The 22,155-nt window shown below is 37.0% G+C and overlaps 1 protein-coding gene across 1 annotated transcript in view; it reads right to left on the reverse strand.

Annotated features, from left to right (window-relative positions):
* Positions 1-212: 212 nt before the first annotated feature.
* UGCG (UDP-glucose ceramide glucosyltransferase) overlaps positions 213-22,155 on the reverse strand; it is a 28,566-nt gene continuing 6,623 nt past the window's right edge. The window contains exons 2-9 of the mRNA XM_027909188.1: positions 12,070-12,211; positions 9,053-9,155; positions 8,073-8,174; positions 7,566-7,678; positions 4,940-5,118; positions 4,586-4,672; positions 4,034-4,223; positions 213-2,678 (exon numbers count right to left, since the gene is read on the reverse strand). Of these exons, the coding sequence (XP_027764989.1) occupies positions 2,508-2,678; positions 4,034-4,223; positions 4,586-4,672; positions 4,940-5,118; positions 7,566-7,678; positions 8,073-8,174; positions 9,053-9,155; positions 12,070-12,211 (1,087 nt within the window). The 3' untranslated portion in view covers positions 213-2,507. The remainder of the gene's footprint in view (positions 2,679-4,033; positions 4,224-4,585; positions 4,673-4,939; positions 5,119-7,565; positions 7,679-8,072; positions 8,175-9,052; positions 9,156-12,069; positions 12,212-22,155) is intronic.

Consider the following 22,155-nt stretch of genomic DNA (forward strand, 5'->3'; position numbering starts at 1 on the left):
AAATCAGATTTAGGCACATGTGAGATAATTTCAACCAAATATAAAATCCAAAAGAGACAGTATAGCTGTAAAAAAACTCAAAACAAAATACAGGTATATTTGTTGCTGCAAAGTCTAATTAGAAATTAAATCAATTAAACCATAAATACTTAAAGCTGTCACATTACAGCATCACTGAACAAAGGGAAAAAAAACCCTGTAGTCCAAACAGATTGTATTCAAAATTTATTTTTAAATAAATGAAAAAACAAGACAATTATTTTAAATAAACATGGTGTATTCTACACATCTGTAGATCAACACAACTTTACATAAGCTGTTTATAACTTTTAGAAGTACTGTTGCAGCATCTTCTACAACATTTGACAGTGCTGGTTTCTATTTCATCAACCAAATATCCAAATGAAACCATTTGCTTAAGTGAAGCTTTATTTTTCATAGCCAAAGATGGCTCTACTAACACCAAAGCACCTGTTAAACAATTATCCCCACCTAGTTTTTTTTAAAGGAAGTCTGTTCAGCCTTTTTTTTTTTTTGGTTCTGTTCCATTGCCTGCATAGAAATCAGCATAAAGCTAAGTAGCAAGCTAAGCTTCACTTTAGCAGTGCAATGAATGGCATCAAACTTCATGAAACAAATGAAGATACAAACATTGTCAGTAAAATTCAACTATGTCAAAAACAATACCAAAAGAAGAATGTTTTTGTGGGTCACAACTAGACTAGCTTTCAGTGTGCAACTTTCCTCAGGAAAAGCGCTTCTTCCTGATTCACATGAAAAGAATGAAGCATGCATCACAAGCCTTTGTTCATACAGAAATGCCCATTTAAAAAGTTCCATGTTATCATAAGGCAAAAGAGATATTAAGGTGGATAAAGCATCTTGGCCCAGAGTATGTTTTACAACACACACATACATATTATACTTGTGTACCATATGATGGCTAAGGGATTGGCTCAGTAAGGTAAAAAATTCATTTTTACAAATACATGTCATTATTGCTAATATGCTACACATCACCCTCCAACTTTAAAAGCTGCTTTGTTGACATAACCTTGTAATTAGCAGCTCACATTCATGGTGACAATAAGCTATTTCATATGAAGAAAAGTAAAGCAGCATAAAAACAATTATGAAAACAAAAGGCTTATGCAACATTCTTCTCTAGCTTCACTGTGTTTTTTTTAATTTAAAAGTGTTTAAAGAAAACAAGTCCAGTTCACCACAAATTTGGAAGTTTCACAATGAGGTTGAAAACCAAAAGGTACAGGGAACAGAGAGGGGGAAAAACATGGCATGCATTATAATCTAGTCCTTTTAGTCATACCACTGGAATACAGAAGTCCAATTTAAAGGCTAGACTAACAGTAGAAGGTAAAAAGCCAAGAGTAGACTTAGTTTGATATCTAAATTAAGACTACAGTTTAATCAGTAACAGCAAACTCACCCAGGCGTTTAATATATTCACAATATCTACTGCAATTGAATACTTAATTATGACTAGTATATAGTATGTATGTTCACTTTAAAAAGATAGTAAATACCTGCATCATGAAATTACATTCTTAAGACGTTGTGTAAGAAAATAGCTCATGTGTGAAATGTTTCTGAAATGTGTTTCTGCTCCCTTCTATCCCCTTTTATGTGTTCCCCCACACCCCCCTACACACACACAACCCTTTCCCCCCCAATAAATGCATTCATTCACAGGGAAAAAACAAACACCCCTTAAAAAAGGATGGAAATATTGAGGGGATCAGCTTGGCTAGTTACAGCACAGTGCTTAACAAGGTTCAAGACAGAACCAGATCAGACTTGGCCAAAAGATGCCCACGATACGTGCCTGACTAGTAATTCCTTCCAACTCTATCAAACCCAGTCCACTTTTGGTTCACTGCAATGATTAAAATATTTCCCATATACATATAGGACATATATACACAAGACTCCAGCTTTAGTTTGTTTTTGCAAAGCAGTTTTACCTTTCTATTCATATTGTTCTGCAGCAACTACAAGAGGTAGGCATAAAGCATTTCAGAGCTTCTTTTCCAAGGTCCCATTACTAGCTCAATTTAGTGGGATAAAACAAAAATCAGCTGTACCTCTGTGCTTTTACCAGGTACAACCTTGTGCAATCCAGCTGGAAAATTGCTATGTGAACCTTAGATTTGCTAGGCTAACACACCATGGAATAAGAAGCTGTTCACATCCAGGAAGATACTTTTAAGAAAAAAAAAAAGTTTACTGCAGAGCATTCTTACAGAAACTAGAATGTCAGGACCAATTCTCTCCATTTCTATTTGTACAGAGGAGCAAGGTACCATTTGGCCAAGACTACAGATGTATTTTCACAGATGCAAGTGCCATGCAATAATAAATTAAAGAACAGATACCAAACATACAAGTAATAAAACTAATGAAGGTAGATTTTCTTTAAAGTATATAAACAATTTATAATACTTTTCTTTCCCCCTTCTCTTTTGACATTCACAGTTACAAATGTGTGGCTATACGTCAAGAATTTCTTCTGCAGTGCCTCCACAACGTAATCTGTAGCGTCCTGTCCTCCAGCTAATAGTGGGGTCCCACAAAGCAGATAGGAAAATATAAATTGTCATGGATTCTCTGATGAACCAAGCTACTGCATAATCAAGTTTTGAAAAACAGAGAGCACCACCCTAGAAATAAATAAAAAAAAAAGTATTTAAACATACTGGTTATTCAAGAGAAACTTTAAGGTAATTTAAAATATTTGTTACAGATAAATCTCTTCCAAAGTTTACTATGCAGATTAATATATCAGTAGCGGTTTTCTTTTAAAACCAAGAACATTTTCCTCTACAAGATATGATTACCCATATTAAACCTTAGGAACTTGACAGAATGACCCATAAAGTTTGAAAAAGGGACCTATACATAGAGCAACAGGCAATGAAAAGTGTGACAATTGCACGTTTTTGAAGTTTTATAAGCTCTTACACTTATAAAACTGTGTTGAAGTAGAGACACCAGGTTTTTGCCACAGATTCCAGCATCTATACAGACCATTCTTGCATGTTCCCAGAGGAATGAAATTCAAATAAAGTCTTCGGCCTATTGCATAGGAAATGTGGGACTAAGAAAAAAGGCTTATAGCCTTTTGATATTTTCTGCTCCTTTGAGAACTTCCAGCTACATGCAGAGCTTGAAATTAAGGAGGCTTCAGAAGAGGAAGAGTAGGCATAATGATCTTTTACATGCTGCTCATGATGAAAAGGGTAATCAAAAGGTGACTATTAGACCTTGTAGAGTCCTACAGAATCAACATAAACCTTAACTTTTTTATTATTTCCACCATGTGTTAAGACTACCAAAATAATATTTTCCAGTATGATAATTGTTTTGATAAATTTGCATACACAAGTAATTATAGATTTGATTTGTATGGCACATGGTCACAACAGAAAATAGTCTAAATAATTTCTCCCGCCTTAGGAGAACAAATGCTGTTCTGATTTGTGATATCTTTCTATGATAAAAGTTTTTTCAAAGCCTCACTCCTAATAATGGGAGGATTTTACTTTTACAAATAGGCTACAGCTGTCCTCTAGATCCATTATTGCCAAAATAGAGTGGAAAAGATACTTAAGAGTATATATACACCTCAATACATATTAGACTATGTAACAACTAAGACAAAAAGAAAACAAAATCTCACAAAGCCGCTGTTCTTGTACTGTTAAAAGAGCTTAAAATTTCTGAATATGCCTAGATAGAGCAGATTGGAAACATGAAGATTAAGGGGAGAGACAGACAAACTTTCAGAGCCTACCCAGAAATGAGTGCATATAGAACACCAAACTGCAACAAAGCACACTTGCTCCTCTTCATGCTACCATAAATAAAACTGGAAGACCGAGAAGTAACAGGATTTGACCTGTAACTTCCTTGATGTCAAGAGAATTATTTTATTGCTGTAATTAGTCTTAGCTTTTTACTAAAGTAGATGGCAAGAGTAACTTTAATAACCTCCAAAGAAAATGAAGTTACATACCTGAACACCTCTTAGTTGAATGTAGTCAAATATAAACCAGGCCAAGCAGTGACACATGAAAAATACCATTATATCCCATCTAAACACATGATGAGCTGCCCATCCAATAACTAGACTGGCAACAAAGCACTCTGAGATTGGCTCACAAATTATTGTGGCAGGCAACATATTAATTCGTAGTTTGGCCCACCTAGGAAAGACAAAAAAACCAGTTCTGATTTCACGTTATTCATTATGACCTCCTCCCCCACGTCATAAAATGAGCCATTATGGTATCTTCTGAAAATGTTAACCTCATTTAATTTACACCTCCAAATAAAATACTGCTAAAACTCTGCCTTCCAAAGATACTGCAGATAGCATTCAAAAGGTACTGGGGGTTGGGGGGTTTAATTTTTTTTTCAAGTACTTGTGTTAGTCGTATTCCTGTGCAAAGTTAGTGCCTCTCTCTCAGCACTAAGATAGAGCTGTGCATTGAACTTTAGTATATCATTGCCATCAGAAGCACGTGACAGGGATGGTTGGGAAAAGAAGCAAAGATTAAAATTTTACCTGATCATTCTGGACTGAAACTGAGAAATAGAATATGAGCCAGAGTTTTGCATTGCAACTTGTGTGGCCATTGCAAATTTCCATCCCCTGAAAAAGGAATTAGTTATGATAAAAATGGGCAAATAAGAGATGCAAAAACCAGTAACATAACAAACACAAAAGAATTTTATTAGACTTGAAAAGTTTCTTTAGCATTTGTGCCATATTATTACAATGGATATGGGGGGGGAGGGAAGTATATTGCATCAAGAGTCTTCACTGGAAAAAACCCAAATGTTTAAACCAAGTTCTCAAAAACTTTTCTCTAAAGGAAACTGTATTTAAAGCAATAGGCTAAGTTCAGAGTCATCTTACCGGTCAGCTATAGCTTTGGCCATAAAATAATCTTCAGCAATATACTGTGCAAAAGCTATCAGTCCTCCAGCTTGGTCCAAGACATCCTTCCTCATCAAGCACGACATTCCTGTTACACACTTAAAGCCAGTCAAGTTGGCTGAAATATACGACCTTGGATGAGAAGTTCCAAAATAAACCTGCCAAAACAAGAATAGGCATTTAAAGCTTTGTATCTAAGTACTACTTACTGACAACTCTTGCTCTGAACACATTTGGAAGATAAAAGAGCTCAACGTGGCCAATTATGAAGGCGTATCTTTACTACCATTCTAAGAATCTTCCACATTCTAGTCTATCATCATATCTGAGAAATCTATTACTGTATTGGCTATGTTATTACAAATCTATAGGGTTGTAAATTCACATATTGAACTACTGCACTTGATTTAGTATTTCATTTCTAATTGACTGAGGTTGTTCTCAGGGAATATATACATATTAAAAAGCCATTAAGTAATGAACTAATCACTAGGATTATTGTATTATCTAGTGATAGCCAACAGACAGGTTCTCGCCTTCCTCTTGTGAAAATTAACTGCATTACTGCATACATGTTCTTAGAAACTTACTATACGGTTCTACAGAAGCAGGGGAAATTTGTTTACTTAGCATACTTGCAAACAGGAATAGTGAAAAAACTCAAACTGTGATTCAGCTAGGGTAGAATTAATTTCTTCTCAGTAGCTACTACAGTGCTGTGGTTTGGATTCAGAATGAGAATGGTGCTGATAACATACTGATGTTTTGGTTTTTTTTCTAAGTCATGTTTATGCTAAGTGAAGGAATCTTTAGTTTTCCTGTCCCATGCTCTGCCAGTGTGGACATACACAAAAGAAACTGTTAGAGAGCACAGCTGGGACTGGTACCCCGAACTGACTAAAGGGACATTCCACTCCATAGAATGTCATGCCCAGTGTATAAAATGGGAGGAGTTACCAAGAAGAAGGGCCAGTCTGGGTTCATGAAGGGGGGGTCTGGCATCGGTCAGTGGGTGGTGAGCAATTGTGTTGCGCATCAGTTGTTTTCCCCTTTTTATTATCGTTGTTATTATTATCATTTGCAATTATTACTGTATTTTACTTCACTTTTAATTATCAAACTGTTCTTATCTCAATCTACAAGTTTTACTTTGATTCTCATCTCCATGCCACTGAAGTGAGGGTGACAGAGGGTGGATTGAGGGAGCGCTTAATTTCCATTTGGGCTTAAATTATGACAGCAAGGTTTATTTACAAGATTCAGTAACTTAAGAGTGTCCTACAAAACAACAGTGGGAATGAGTGCTAGAACCTCTTGCTACTATTGTTGGTATAGACTGCCTTCACACTGGTCTTACAGTAACTCATTCAAGAAAACCCATGTTCATCTTGCAGTATACTGGATCTGGAAGCAAAAGCTCTTCCAGGAATATAGAAGCAGGAATTGTAATTGTTGCTTTAACAAGTAACCGTATTCTCGCTTTAGCAAAGAGCAGTACAAAGAAACTTGTGCTATAGCTCTCTGCTTTTCTCTTGTAAGAGGAAATTCAGACTTTGTACTGTTAAAAGAAAAAAAAAAAAAGAAAAAAAAATCACATGAACATCCCTCACTCCCTGCAATAGTGGAATAATGAAAATCACTGCATTTTCATCTCTCACATTTCTGTCTTTCATCCCCATCAGTTAGCTTTGGAGACAAAATGCTTAATATATGCCAGCTTAGAATAATAACTGATTAAATTACATGCCTTGAGATACAAGAAAAAAAAAAGAAAACTCAACCTCTTTGTTCTACAAATGAAAACTTACTGAAAAAGAAGAGGGGAGAATAGGACAAAATGAGTGATATGAAGATGGTGGACAGGAATCAACTTTTCACTCTCTTACACAAGTATTAGGAGACATGAAATAGCACTATAGAAGAGTAAGGGTCAGAGTGAACAAGCTCCTGTGGATCCTGTAACAGATCTGTGGAACTTCCTGGTAAAGTTATAGACATTCAAAATTTGTATGGACTGAAAGAAACAATTGAAATGTTTGTGTCAGAAATCCGTTCTTACTAGAATATTAATATATTAAGGATTAGTAAATATGCAAGTCTGCTTCCTGCTCAGGAAGTCTCTCAGTTGAAGATTACAGAAAGTTAAGACAGTATTATTGGAAAACAGGATATAAGTCTTGCTTTTATTCTACTCTCCTCAAAGGCTTTGCTTGTAAACCCTGCTGGAAATAAGATACTGGACTTTGAGTTGTCATGACCACTTCTGTGTGCCTTTTCAGACACTAAAATAGAATTAGTTGTCCTTTCTGACAAAGCACTGGAAAATGTTCTTTAGTTTTAATAGTTTTGAAAATCAAACCCATAATTTTTATCCTATAATCTTTATTGTTTGTATTGTAAACATGAATATTGAATCAATGTTCAGAGCACAGGGGAATTCTGGAGCATTTAGAAGTTATCCTAGATAGTTTGAACTGTGACTGCAGCTGAAAAGAAATATTTCTTCTCTCAAAAGGTGCAAGAGGCACAATACTGCTTTCAGCCAGCAAGGTTGTACAAGAAAAAAAAGGAAACACCAAACCCTCCCCCAGAACATTTTACTCACCTGTTCAAGAGTAGCAGCAAAGCCCTGTCTGTCTGCAACATAGGGAAGCCCATGGACCAAGCCTACTTTTTCAGTCATTTGATTGGCCATATCTGTCAGTGTGTCCGGTGTTACTAAGTGACAAATAAAAGACAGGTCATGGAGCAATTCTGTCACTAGCAAACTACTGTAGAGAGACACTAATTCTCAATTTATTACCAGTCTCAAGAGCATATGTGCTCTGAGGCACAGTATTTTGCAAGAATAAAGTGGTAGAAAAATAATATTAGTGATTAACATAATTACTATGATCAACAGTAAGTACAATGGAAACAGTTTGAACAGTATTTTTAAAGGTATTTTCACCTTTAATTAGAGATTAACCCCTTTTTATACCATGACAATATTTTTTCCAGACTTTAAACTTTAATTTCTACTTATATTCTCAGTAAAAATAATCTCCACCAACTGCTTGCCTACTGTGAATAAGTGCAACTTAACAGTCAGAACATTACAACACACACCTACCTCTGATTCCACTATCACAAATCCATATGAGATCATATTTGGCAACTTCATAGCCAGGCATTAAGTTGTTAATCTTGGGGTTGATGCCAACTTTCTTGCCACCTAAAAAATAAAAACATCATACACAAATAATTTAAGGGGTTTTTCGGAATTCAGACTCAATACTGAAATTATTTCAATATACAAACTGAACAGTAAATGTTTACCCACCAATTCTTAAAATCCATTTTTATGCAAAGGATTTACATTTTAGGTATAACTTCATGTCTATATTTTAGATCTTACTATAATTGGGGAAATAAAAGGAAAAAATATTCAAATGCTTCCTCAAAATGGCAGAGTAACAAGATTAGTGTAACTAAAGGGACAATAAAACTACAGAGCTTAATACAACATTCTGTAAGGTAAATATTACTTATTTCTTAAGACTATGATTATGATCTTCATACTCTACAATAATTTTAGCAGAAAAATGAAAAAGGAGCAGAATAAAAAGAGACACCCTCTTTTGCATCCAGCTTACAGACATGGTCCAGTTTGCTTCATATCAGAGAAAAAAAGCAACAATATTCTACTACCTTGTTCTAGTATCCCCTCCCTCCACTAATTCAAGTGTAAAGCAAAGCAAGAGCCCTACAGTCTAAGCAGAGGAAAAAGTATTGTTGCTGGACCTCAAGCTCAAACACAGCCACAATTCACAAGTCACTTCCTGCACATATAGTTCAGCGCAAAGACAGGAGTTAAACTGCTGTTTTCAAAATTAGAAGGAAAAAAGGTAGGGGATAAAAAAAATCATTCTTCCTAAAGTTTTCTTGGACTGATGTCACAGACTGTGCTTTTTTACCCCAAACTGGTAATTAGGCTACAGAACAAACATAAGCTGAACAAGATTATTTATTTATTTTAGAATACTGTATATAGGGAGTTGAGTACCTAACATTTTACAAGTAGGAGTCCCACCTTCAAGTTGCACTGCTTACCTATAAACAGTCTAGCATCAACATTTGGGTATTTGCCAAGAAGCTTTTTGCACACATCAATAGCAGGATCATCATGATCTTGTACACAGAGTAGTACTTCATACTAGTAAAAACAAAAATGTATACACTCATATATATATTTCAGTACATATAGCTCATATCCATACGATCTACAAACAAAGTTTAATAGCGTAGCAAACTAAAAAAAAAATAAAGAGCACTGTTATAGAATTAAAACTGAAGACGTTGTTTTACACCTAAATTAGTATTTTTTAATGCACTTGTGAAGAAAGAACCCAGGCTGTATCTCAAACTCTTCTGCTGAAGCACATGACTTTCTCTGTTATCAAAGGGTTTCTATTAGTAATGAGATAAGACATTCTGGCATACAAGGTAAAAATTTTTGGTTTCACTTCTGGTTTTGTTCACATATGAATCTTATATCCAATATTATATTCAATGAAATTACATCACTCAAAATATTAAAGGAATGAGGTTGTGATACACTTTGACTGCATGCCTCTGAACTACATCTTCCATTCCCTTACTTTGTAAGCTGCCTATGGGCTCTGTGATGACAATTTCTGATGTTCTTGTTCAGTAAGAAGTATTTCATACAAAAGAGGATATTACATTAAATACATACATACTTCCAATTAACAAAATGGTATTGCCATACATAAAACATCCAACTACTCTAACTGCATTCAGAATATTGTGAAAATTTAAAATCGCTACCACTAAACGGGCGTTAAGACTTGTTTTAACTACACTAACACTACAAACTATCAGACAAACACATCTCTAATTCTCAGAATGCAAACTCAAAGCCAGTCTGGCTAAAGAGGAAGCAGTGTTTGATTTCTACCATCTTATCAGCATGGAAAATAGAGTTTAAAAAGTAAAAGACCTGTCTCATTAAACAGACAGGTCCTTCTATCACAACAGAACAATCTTGGCACCATGAACACCATAGAAATAACTGAAGAAATTAATTCCTTGCTGATCATCAAATTAAGTTTGTAAAATAAAACTATTTTGCCTGGTAATTAATCTTCAATCCATAGTAGCAATGGTACTTCAATGTCCATATTCTTCAAGAAATTCAACCGGAATGAAAAAAAAAAATTTAGACTCCCAGTATGTGAAAGCAGAAAAAACCCCACAGTAAATGGCCTTCGTATGAAGTGACAAAGTGAAGAACAACAAAATGTATGATAAAAGCAAAAGAAATCCAAAGACACTCATCTACATAAACGTTACCATCAGGTTTACTTGGACTTAACATGAATAGAGGGACTTCTGTTGACAATTACAATACATACAGTAGCTAAGAGCTGTTCACTGATAAGAATAATATGTGTAAGTCCTTCAGTTTAGAAACTGCAAGCTGGATCCTATTCAAGACAAGGCTATTTCACACATGGAGTAACACAGAAGAAAACTGGTATCGCTGCAGGTTGAATTCAGCTTCACTGGAAAAAGTTTAAGATTAAACTTTGATAATAATTTCTCCCTGGACAGCTGAACTTTGAATACCAGGCAACACTGTTGTTCTAATTTTTGTGGTCAATCTCTTCAAAGAAGTACTTCTGTACAATAACTATGAAAGTGTCTGCAAACAATTTGGGTATCTTGCTTGTGCTGTATAATCTGTGCCCCAGTAAACTGAAGCATTCACACATGTATTTTTACCCTCCTTGAGAAAAATATGATTGTCACTATTGTTATCTGAAATTCAGATTTCTGTGGAGTAGCAACATTTTAAAGATTGCTACCCATATATTATCAGAATTAAGGATCAAGACTATCTCTCATAAAGCAAGATCCAGGATAAATGTTTTTCTGAGTTCTGAAGAAAGTCAAAAGTTTCAGCTGCATAATGTTTTGACGCTCATTATTGCCATAAAATAGCTAAAGATATTGCTGAAAGTTCTCTGCATTGTTTGTGATATTGGCATACACAGTATGCCTTAAGTTTGCTTTAAAGAGTGCTTGGCCACATTTTATGGCACTTTGTTGAGTTGAAAGCATTCATATGTTCATGTCTGAACCTTCTCAAAAGGTCCCCAAGCTTCGTTACAGAAACACTATCCAACTTTTAATAAGTTCCAAATGCTGGGGATTTTTGTTTGTTTTACCCTGCCTGCTTAGCGTTTAAGTTTAAAGCTCTCACTAAGAATACAAAAAGGAAACTTCCAATACAGCTTTCAAAAACCTGACCTTTTACAACTGAAGTAGCAGTGTCAGATGCAATTTTGAGAAGAACTGAGAAAAGAGGAGTTTTTTATTAAAACTAAATTTCAAATTTCAGGGTTCAGCAGATACACAGTAGAAAATGTATTCCTTTTCCCACCCACAGGAACAAACATCAAATATTGAATGATGAAGCAAGCACTGACAAATTTTTAAGTTGTCAGCTCCCTAGAGCAGGGACAGTATCTGACACACTTATCACTTATATTACAAATTCAAAGAGTGTCTAACAGCAAATGTAAGCTTTTAACAACTATTTGCTTCCCAACTCCAATAAGCGGCTTGGAGACTCTCCTACCTACCAACAATTGGTGAGGTGCACCACCTCATCACTGAGCAATTCTTCATTAGATGTGCCATCAGCAAGAACCATCAAAAAGGCTATCAGTTAAGAGTTCTCTTTTGGAAGATCTGTTATAGAGAAGTAGTCAACTGAGGAGGATGTCTTGCCTCTAAAATGACCTTTTATAGCAGTATGAAACCTTTTAATCTATAAACACCACACAATGGGGATAATGATTGAGCAAATCTTAATGAAGTGTAGAATATGTTTCATCCCTAAGCCTTGGATGTGTTTCTCAATAGACAGCTTTTTAAAAAGGAATAAGTTTTGTTTGCAGCATGTAAAATATATAATTATACATTTGCTGCAGGAGGAATAACAATCCCAGACATAATGAAGTTGCATAATTCTCACCCAAGCCTCTCATATGACTTTTTGAGGCATGGAAGGGGAAAAAGATACTAAATAACATACATACTTTCGGATAATCCAGTTCAAAGAAGGTTTCCAAGTTGTTGATCAGGTTAGGATCCACACCTTTTAAAGGTTTTAGAAGTGAAACACCAGGAAGCTTGCTATATGGCTGTTTGTCTGTGGCTTTCTTATTGAGGTGGAGGCGTCTGTAATGAGAAAGAGCACACAATAACACTTAAGAAAATACACTAGAGAATGCCATTCGAAATACACTCAGAACTAAGAAAGTTTGGGAGTTAAAACTGCTGCAAAAAAACCAGTTTTAGTTGTGGAAAAAACAGCTATTTTTATATCTGATAGCTGATATGCCAAAAGCAATGCCTAAAAAAACCCTTAGTACGACACGTAGGTTAAATTCAACCTTATTCAACCTATTAGACACTTCAGATTAATGCATTTTGCATTATGCATTTTGAACATTAAGAGTATTACTTTTTTCAAACCGCAGCAGAAACAAGATTTTTCTGCCTTTCTCCACAGCATCAAAACTCATAGATTATAATAAGGTGATAATAATAACAACCAATGTAATATAAAGAAGGCAAAAAAGCGAAGGGGTCAGGTGCCTTTTCCTGCTTTAAGTTATGTAAAATTAAGAGCAAGATGAAAGCACAAGGGAAACAGTTGATTCTACTGATCAATTTATTAACAAACAATTCCAAGAAAATAGGAAAAATCAACTGACTGTAGTATAAAACATCCTAGAAACTGGACGTCAGGCTGGCCAGAACACAGATAAACTTTTACATGCAATTTAAAACAGTTGCTAGTATTTCAGCAATGAAGCAGAAATTTTTAAGTTGGAAAGGACCTTTAAGATCATTGATTCTAACTATTAATGCAGCACTGCAAGTCCGCATGTCCCTAAGTGTCACACTGTACATAAAAAACATATTGACAACAACAGCACAACTCACTAATGTGAACATTTAATCCCACACTCCTGCGTGAATGAATACAAAATTTAATTCCAAAAGCTAGATAAGCCATTATACAACTAAATTTCCAACAGGCAAACATATATACTCAAGTAACTGCAGAAAAGGTATTTGCTGAAACATCAAATTTGCAAATTAGCATACACACTGCACAACATAGTTCTCTACCATAGTACTAGTAGTCAGATTGAAAGGTTATTTTATTGCAACATGCACCTAATATAAATTCTTAACTTAAACATTCTCCAAGTGAAATTACTAAACTATGAAGGAGCTACAGTAGAAGAAGAAATTCTAGGAGTTCTCTAGAATTTTTTTCCCTGAAATGAGGCAGTGACATTTGGTACCTAATTAGGCCCTCCCAGCATATTCCTTTTAGACAAGTTCACAGATGCACACTTGGGAATAACGTTACAAAAATTAAACAATGGGGTCACTAAAAAGGCAGAAGGACAAAGCAGACTATGTCCTTGTACTGCTGTTGAGCCCAGGTCTGGGCTCTATAGAGATAACTGGAAATGCTGAGCATTCAACAGCCCAGGGATGGTCGAGACCAAAGTATGAAAAGCAATAGTTCATATAGCTACCCCAGACAATGATGGCCTTAGCAATATTCACAAAGATGACTGCCAGCAAGGCCTTCAGAGCCATTAAAAAGTAGAATCTCAAGAATGCAACTTTGACCGGGAAGATCAAAAGTAGATACTGCAAGGGTAAAAAGACAAAACCAGACTGCAGCAAGGCACATAGCTCTGCATAGAGGCAAGAGCCTTGATAAACAGGAAATACAAGAAGGAAGTGAGAGACTAAATGGGAAAGGATAAGAAAGGAAACATGAAGACAACTTTGAGGCAGGACTGCGTTAAATAAGCAGTAAGTTATAAAACCACAGAATCTTGCAAGGCATATTACAAACCATGCTGACATGGTATTACACAGGTGATTGAATTACAGTAGGAAAAGCCTGCAGACTGTGCAAGAGAGGAAAGCCTTGCAAAACATGCAAATAAGGCATGCAGCATTATCACAACCTATTCAGCTATGAAGCACTGTGCAATCCTGACAGCAAATGGCAAAACTGTCCCTAACGTGCTATCTTTAAGTAAGACTTGAGTTCGTGTGCTATTCATAACACTGCACAAAAATGGCAGCCTGCCATTCTGAAAGCACTGTGGCATTGAGACACTAAAGTAAAGTGATTTCCATGCCAGTAATTGCAGTGCTCCGCTAGACTCCATGTACCAGAAGGTAAGTGAACAGTAAACCAGATCATTTTACATAGTAGGTGGCTTCACAGCCCTGCACAACCTGGCCTTGAACACTTCCAGGGATGGGGCCTCCACAGCTTCTCTGGGAAACCTGTGCCAGTATCTCAGCACCCTCACAGTAAAGAATTTCTTCCTAATATCTAATCTCAAACTACTCTCTCTCAGTTTGAAGCTGTGACTCCTTCTAAGAAGACCCTCTCCATCTCTCTTGCAGGTGGTATTCTAGAGAAAACAAAAACCTTGCTACCACAGAGAGACTGCTGGGTCTCTGAGACATACACCTTTTAAAAGCAGCTGAAAAGACCTCACTCTTTACTCGCTCATTTCAGGCTTCCCTCAGCAGCTACTTTAAGAACTATCCTATTAGAGTGAGATAAGTAAGTCTTGATCAGAAATGTGTAACAGATATTTAAATATTGCAAGACAGCAAAACAAGATGAAGAAAGCACTGAAGACATTCCTTGAAGTCTGTGGTTTCACAGGCCATGAAGATAAGATAGCAGATCATTACTTCTGAAAGGGCCTTGTTTTCCTGCTTCTATTTCTGAATTTTTAGTGAGCTGAACCATCTCACACAGGTCTTTCTGGAGTGTTGGTCTGCTACGGAATACCAAACACATGGCCTCAGCACGAACAGCAGAAAGAAGCTGCACGATTATTCTCCTTCTTTTGGTAACAGAAACATAGAAAGCATGAGCTCCCTACATCTTCCTTACTTTGCATATATGTATATATATAAATACATATATATAAACTTATTAACATCCCCATGCATTTAACCACATATATATATATAGTTAAAACACTTTCACAAGTTGGCATTTTCATCCACAGGAAAAAGAAAAATTAAACTTGCTACTGGTATACCACACTGGTCAGTGCGTTCAATACAACTGAAAAAGATTTGAGGATTTCAAAAAACATTGCAGACAATCCCTAAATTGATGAAAGTATTAGCAGCACCCTTTCTTCATAAAGACTAGTACTATCATATTTTAAATTCTACCATATTAACGTAATGGTAAAAAGACAAATCCACATCAGAAAGCATAGATAACTACCAAATAAGTTTCAGTATCTCACAGCAGTAACTTTTTATCCAGTCATCTGATCATTAAAATTAAGTAACCTAAAACACCTTTTATATAGAGAAAGCACTTTTCTATGTAATATGTGCATAATAATGTCCTTGGGACAACTGTTTGAGGGATCAGGAGCACAACTAGTTTCTCCTCTATAATTCCAATTGCAAAGAAGAATGAGAGAAGAAACAGTAAAGGAAGACTGAGCAGTTTAATACCTGGCTCTGTAACTGGTGTCACTGATAGAAATTTGAGTTTCTTGATCATGGGGTTGGTTTATATGACACCATGCCTCTGCAAGAGATGGGGTACCTGCCTCTAAGAGGAAAAAACACCAATTTTTGCATAGGAGTTAGTAGGGCTCACTGAGAGAACTTTGAACTATATTTAAAGGGGGAAGGGATAAAACCAGGCTCTCTAGAGATAACTCTGGGGGGAGCACATCCATGTTTGAGGGACAGGGTGCTAGCAAGGTCATTCAGTCTGCCATCTCAGTGGAGTTAAGAGATTGAGATCCATGTGGACACACAGACACAGGGGTCACTGATGTGCTAGAAAACACTAACGTATCTAGAAACTGCACACAGGAAAACCTCTCTCAATTAATGTGGCAGGATTAATTGCCCAACTGAAGTGCATCTACAACAATGCACACAGCATAGGCCTCAAACAGGAGGGGTTGGAAACCATTGTACAGCTGGAAAACTATGACAGTTATCAGTTGGAACATGGTGAGATGACACCCAACTGGACTGATACAATGATGGCTTTAGGGCCAGTCCTGTTTAATATTTGTATTGATGATCTGAACAGGACCAAATGCACCCTCAGTAAGCTTGCAGATGACACTGAGTTGGGTGGGAGTGTCGATCTGCTGGAGAGCAGGAGAGCTCTGGAGAGGGGTCTGGACAGGCTGGATCAATGGGTCAAGCCAACCACATGAGGTTCAACAAGGCAAAGTGCCAGGTGGGTGCCCTTGTGTCACAACAACCCCAGGCAGTGCTACAGGCTGGGGGAAGAGTGGCTGGAAAGCTGCCCAGCAGAAAAGGGCCTGAGAGTGCTGCTGAACAAGAGATAGCAGTGGGACCAGGTGGCCAAGGTAGCCAGTGGCATCCTGGCCTGGATCAGAATGTCTGGATGTGTATGAATAGTGTGGCCAGCAGGACCAAGGAAGAGATTGTCCCCCTGTACTTGACACTGCTGAGGCCACACCTCAAATCCTGTGCCCAGTTTTGGGCCCCTCACAGCTCTCTGCAGCTACCTGAAAGGAGGCTGTAGCAAGGTGCGAGTCAGTCTCTGCTCCCAAGTGACAAGACAAGAGGAAATGGCCTCAAATTGTGCCAAGGGAGGTTCAAGTTGAGTATTAGGAAAAATTTATTCACCAAAAGGGTTACTACGCACTGGAACAGGATGCCCAAAGAAGTGGTAGAGTCACGAAACCTGTAAATAGTTAAAAAATGTCTAAACGTGACACTCACAGACATAGTGTAGTGTTAGGTTAACAGCTGGACTTGATGATCTTAGCTTTTCCAACTTAGACTAAGATTTTTTTTTCTAGATATTATATAATATATATCAATGTAATTATATTTTATATAATAAATATGTACGTGTAGGGTTTCACCTGCCTGTGAAGGGGGGAGGGATGGAGTCTATACAAGCAGCCATTATCATAGTTCTGGTCCACCTCACCAGGAAGCAGAACTAGACACTTGTGCATGGAGGCAGAGAAACACAGCTAAGGCTTAATAACACATTGTTATCAAGTACTTATTTCTTATACTTTTATACACAGATTTAAGCATGCAGGCATACTACTGTTGCATTAGTAGGTCTACTACACTCCTCTTTATGGATCTCCTAGACTTCAGAGATTCAAAAAATGAAACAGGTCAAACAAAAAACAATGACCACAGGTCTATTAGTAAATAAGAGAGTTATTCCTAAAACAAGAATTAAACACCTTGATCTTGTTTTCAGCCTTTTTTCCCCTTGAGTGGAGCTTTATAAACTCAGCTGAACCAGTTTAACTACAAGCTACTGCTCCAAGGCACTCCTTCTTTCCTCCTTTCCCCTCCTCTGGGATGTCCTGTGCTTCTCATCGGTGCTGACATTAGTCTAATCCCACAGCAAATTAGCTGAGATACATACATAAACCACCACAAAAGTATTACCACACATGTAATGTTAGCATGTCATCAATTTAACCTAGCTAGTTTCAAAGGATGCTGCAAGATGATCATTCCCCAAAAATCTTTCTCCTGTGCTGCCAGCAATATCAGCCAAACAAGGTATCTTGTCAGTACCGATGCCCATACAATCCTGCTTCAAATCATTCACAAAGCTGTGCTGACCATAGATTTGGGTCAGGTCCCTGAAAAGTATTTCACAACCAACTCTACATCACAGATTTCCTTCACAGCATGCATTCCCTTATAGCTTGCTCCTTGCCCCTATGTGCTTGCCAGAAACAGTTAACTCAAGTTAATAAGTAACAAAACACTACCAGTATGCACAAGTGACTCAAAGTAATACTAAATGAACGCCACTCTGATCCCTGCCTTGACTGAAGGAAGACATCAGCCCACAGAGCTGGTCCCAGGTCAGGACACCTTTGCTTGGTTGCTGGCCTGGGTCAAACCATTGCATCAGTCACCCAGAGTGCTTTCAGGCAGGCAGTCTTTCCCATCCTCCACTCTTGTCACCTACTTACATCCAATTCAGCAGCCACATGGACACAGGGCAAGTCAATCCACTCACTCAGCAAGCTAATAGTTACACAACTGTCAGATCCAACAACAGGGAGGAGCAGAAACACACAGGTGTGGACAACAGGAAAGAACTTAAGAGGATACCCTGATGTAAGTAAAAACAATTAACATGTCACTTCACCTTGATAAAATACTCAGAGATAGAGGAAAGTAGACAAGTCTGAAAGAAGTACATGGAAGGTAAGATTCAGCTGTGCACTTTGTAGTAGAGACTTCTTGTGGCTGTCTGCCAGCAGAGAAACAGTCGTTTGTGCATGCCTGCAAAACCACTGAAAACAAAAAAATGTAACCCTATCCTTTGCAGACTAGGAGTTTACATTGAAAAGCACACTGCAATTGGGTACTGCTTCATCACATGCCAGATGAATGTATACAGTAGATCAAACATTTCTTGTGCTTCACACATATTTTCTCCTGTACTACACATCCCCCCCATATGAAAAAAAAAGAAAAGGACCTTAGAATGTAATGCACTGAAATCAGTGGGTAGTGGAGAGAAAGGGCAATGACTGGGCGGGGGGAGGAAACTTAAGCCCCAAAATAGCTGCCTTTTTTTTCCACCCAAAAAAAAAAAAAAAAATCAAATCAAAGGTCTTGAGCAGGAGCTAATCAAGAAAGGACCCAGATTGTGATCATTGTTATTTTTCAGAAGGTCACTGTTCTCAAAAACCAAACATTGATTTGCTCTTTCAGTTTTGTAAAGTAATAGTTCAATCAGTTGCTAGTAACAAAGACAAACAAAATTATACAATGCAGAACAAATTTTATCTAGTGCTATTCACTGTTTCCAATATAAAATCTCAATACACAACTGAAATTCTTTAACCAGCATTTTCCAAATGTTACCACAAAGTCACGTTCAGTAGATGTAATCCGTAACTTGATACAGTTTTTTTTTCTAAAAGGGGGTGAGTGGAAAGAAGGGGGAGACAGAGGGAGTTAAAAATGCTTTCAAACACATTTTACAGTTTTAAGTAGAAGAAAAAAAACCCTTGTATCTTTCAGGAATAAGAACAACACTACACAACTCAAAACCAGTGAACACTTCCTCTCCTACTCCTCTCCCTGCCCCCACACGTGCACGATAAAAGGAGAAACAAACAGGCTCACATACAATAGGCTGTGGTTAAACTTGAAGGTTAGGGAACCCTTTCACTGACCAAATCCTGGACAGTTTACAATTCAGCAAGCTGAAATGTAGTGGGCTTAACAAAAACACAGCAAGTTGCCTACAACACATCCATTAAGGATCACACTAAGCATTATAATGAACACACCATTTTTCCTTGTAGTCTATCTGCAGTCTGCCACCAAAATAGCAATTCATTCCCTGTTTCTGCTTTCCCCCACCCTCAGCCCACTGGTGGCTATAAAACAGTCAGTACCACAACATAAACTGGATCAGGCTGCTGATCAAACGGGAACTATCCCACAGAAAAAACTAGCTTGGTGATCTGAGTCACCACACAGCCACATGCTCACTAAAGGCAGATTAGAACCACAGAAATGTTTAGAAAGGTGTAGCAGTAGGAGGTGGATTTGGATTATCCCTTTGAGCACCAAATCAGGAGTCACTAAGGCATAGAAATAGAAACCCTTTTTGATACAGACTCCTTGCAACAAACTGTGCAACTTAGAGAACTGTATCCAGCAAAATTTGTGTTTTGTTTATGAAAACATCTCCAGTGGATGGCTGGCTGTAATCTGCGTCAGATAAACTGACCACCACAAAGAGCTTTTAGTACAGGATCAACCTATCAGTGTTAAGTGTGGGATCTTCTAAAACACAAAACTTTAAACTATTGTATAGTGAGACTATTCAAATTGATTTTCTGAACTTTATTTTAAAAATCTGTTAACATTAAACTAGCTCAGATCCAATTATTTCATAAGGCAAAAGTTTAAATGACAACATAATTTGCTAAACATCAGAAAATATGCTTCCTACAGATCCCAGGCTGCTCCTTATTGCTTGTTTTGTGCCAAAGATCCCTGCCACACAAATGTTTCCCAGTTTTTTTGCCTAAAAGATTCCAAAATAGTTAACTGCCAGAATTATGTTAACGGCTAAACAGAAACTATATTATCAAATCATAAAGCAGATACCATGCCAACACTTTTTCTTGATTATCAGTGTATGACAGGCCAATTTTTATTTCATTAACTCATCAGCAAGTGTTTCTGGAGTACAAGGCAGGATACTGCTGAAGAAGACGCTCAAATACCGATTCACACAGGTTTGAACACACAGTCCTGGGCCCTATTAATCCCAGCTACAGTAACAGAAAAGCTGTAAACCTTGTCTGGACTACATAGTCCATTATTATAGTCCAAAATGAGATAGTGTCAGTGCCTTCGTGCTGCAAATGTCTTGGAAAGCTTGAATAAATCTCCTGTAAGAAACATCAGAAATTGAAGAAAGCAATTATTAAACACAACAACAACCCAAACTTTGAAAGAAAATGGTAAGTTAAAGTAATGCTTCTACACTTCACATCATGTTTGACAGCATTTCAGAAGGACAATGTTTTTCTGGGTTTTTTAAATATCTAATAGATACAAAACAGAAAAAACTGAGTTGGCAAATTTTACCTCTCTTATCTCTAAAGAAACCCACAAAACGTGGCTCGTAGACTCTCAGAAAAACAGAAGAATTCACCTCTCTCACCACTACACAATCTGCAAAAAACAATCTGCTTGGAAATGCTGTTATGAAACATATGTATCACCTCTGTTAAAAATGCTTAAAAGAAACTGTGATGTAACATAATTTTGATACATATCATTAGTATTTCAAAAGGTTAAGAGGCACAACTCTTGACAATGTATTTCATCCATCCACTGTACCATCTCATATTATGCAGTCAGTATCATGGGCAGGGGAAGAAGGAACAGTAAAACACCCCATAGACTCCTGCAGCCTAATAATTTTGTCTACTTCCCCCTCTCCCCTCACCCATCACAAAGATCTGCAATGGTTTTAACCCTCAAAGAATTTTTGCAGAAAGATACTGCTAATCAGATTACGAGTTTGCTCCATTTCCTGTTCCACATATACAAGATCAAAGACAACAACCTGTTGTTAGTGTTGTCACCAACATTTTAGATCATCCTTGTCATCAGCTACGTAACTGGGAAAACTATTTACCTTGAGGTAGACAATCTGCATGAAAAATTTCAGTGTAAGTAGTTCAAGTTGAATAAAGGTTCAACTAAGTCACACACCCAAGAACAGACATGCCATTCCACATGTGCTAGACATCTTCCAGACAATTCCTGGAGAAGCTCCAGTACCATCACTTTTCAGTTTTCTGTTTGAGCGTGATTATCAACAGGAGGGAAGGGTAACTCTAATTGCATAAATGAGTCTTTGCATTATCTCCAAAGTCTATCAGAATGTTGGTTCACTTATACCTGGTAACACTTGACAGTAACAGGAGAGGTCTCTGAAGATTGCCTTTAAAATTAAATCTACACTACAACCCACCTGGCTCTTATCTGTAATAAGATGTCTCTAAAGCACTTTCACAAACCACAGAAAAGGCAACCCTGTGACGGTAAAGTGGGTAACGACTGCTGCTCTTAACAGCTACCTCACCCAATCTATTGCCAGACACTATGAAGTATAAAACAGTCCAAGGGAGGAGACAGTCCCACCAACAAACAGAAAGGGTGAAATGAGATGACAGATGAGATAACAAAGAGAAGTAGAGAGATCAGAGAACAGAGCAGGGTAATTCTGGACACAAACCACAGACTGAGGAAGAGGAAGGGGTCAAAGATTAAAAAAACCCCAGCTGACAAGACAAGCAAACTGGACCCAGAGAAATAAAATTATTTTCTTACAAATTGTCATTATCAGTATACAATAATATATTATTAGCTAAAATATCAAAATGACCTTGCAGGGAAAAAAAAAAAAAAAAAAAAAAAAAAAAAAAAAAAAAAAAAAAAAAAAAAAAAAAAAAAAAAAAAAAAAAAAAAAAAAAAAAAAAAAAAAAAAAAAAAAAAAAAAAAAAAAAAAAAAAAAA

Source organism: Empidonax traillii, unplaced genomic scaffold (genome assembly GCF_003031625.1).
Source record: "Empidonax traillii isolate 1590-97213 ecotype Southwest subspecies unplaced genomic scaffold, ASM303162v1 scaffold3:size4013460, whole genome shotgun sequence".
Lineage (NCBI taxonomy): Eukaryota > Metazoa > Chordata > Aves > Passeriformes > Tyrannidae > Empidonax > Empidonax traillii.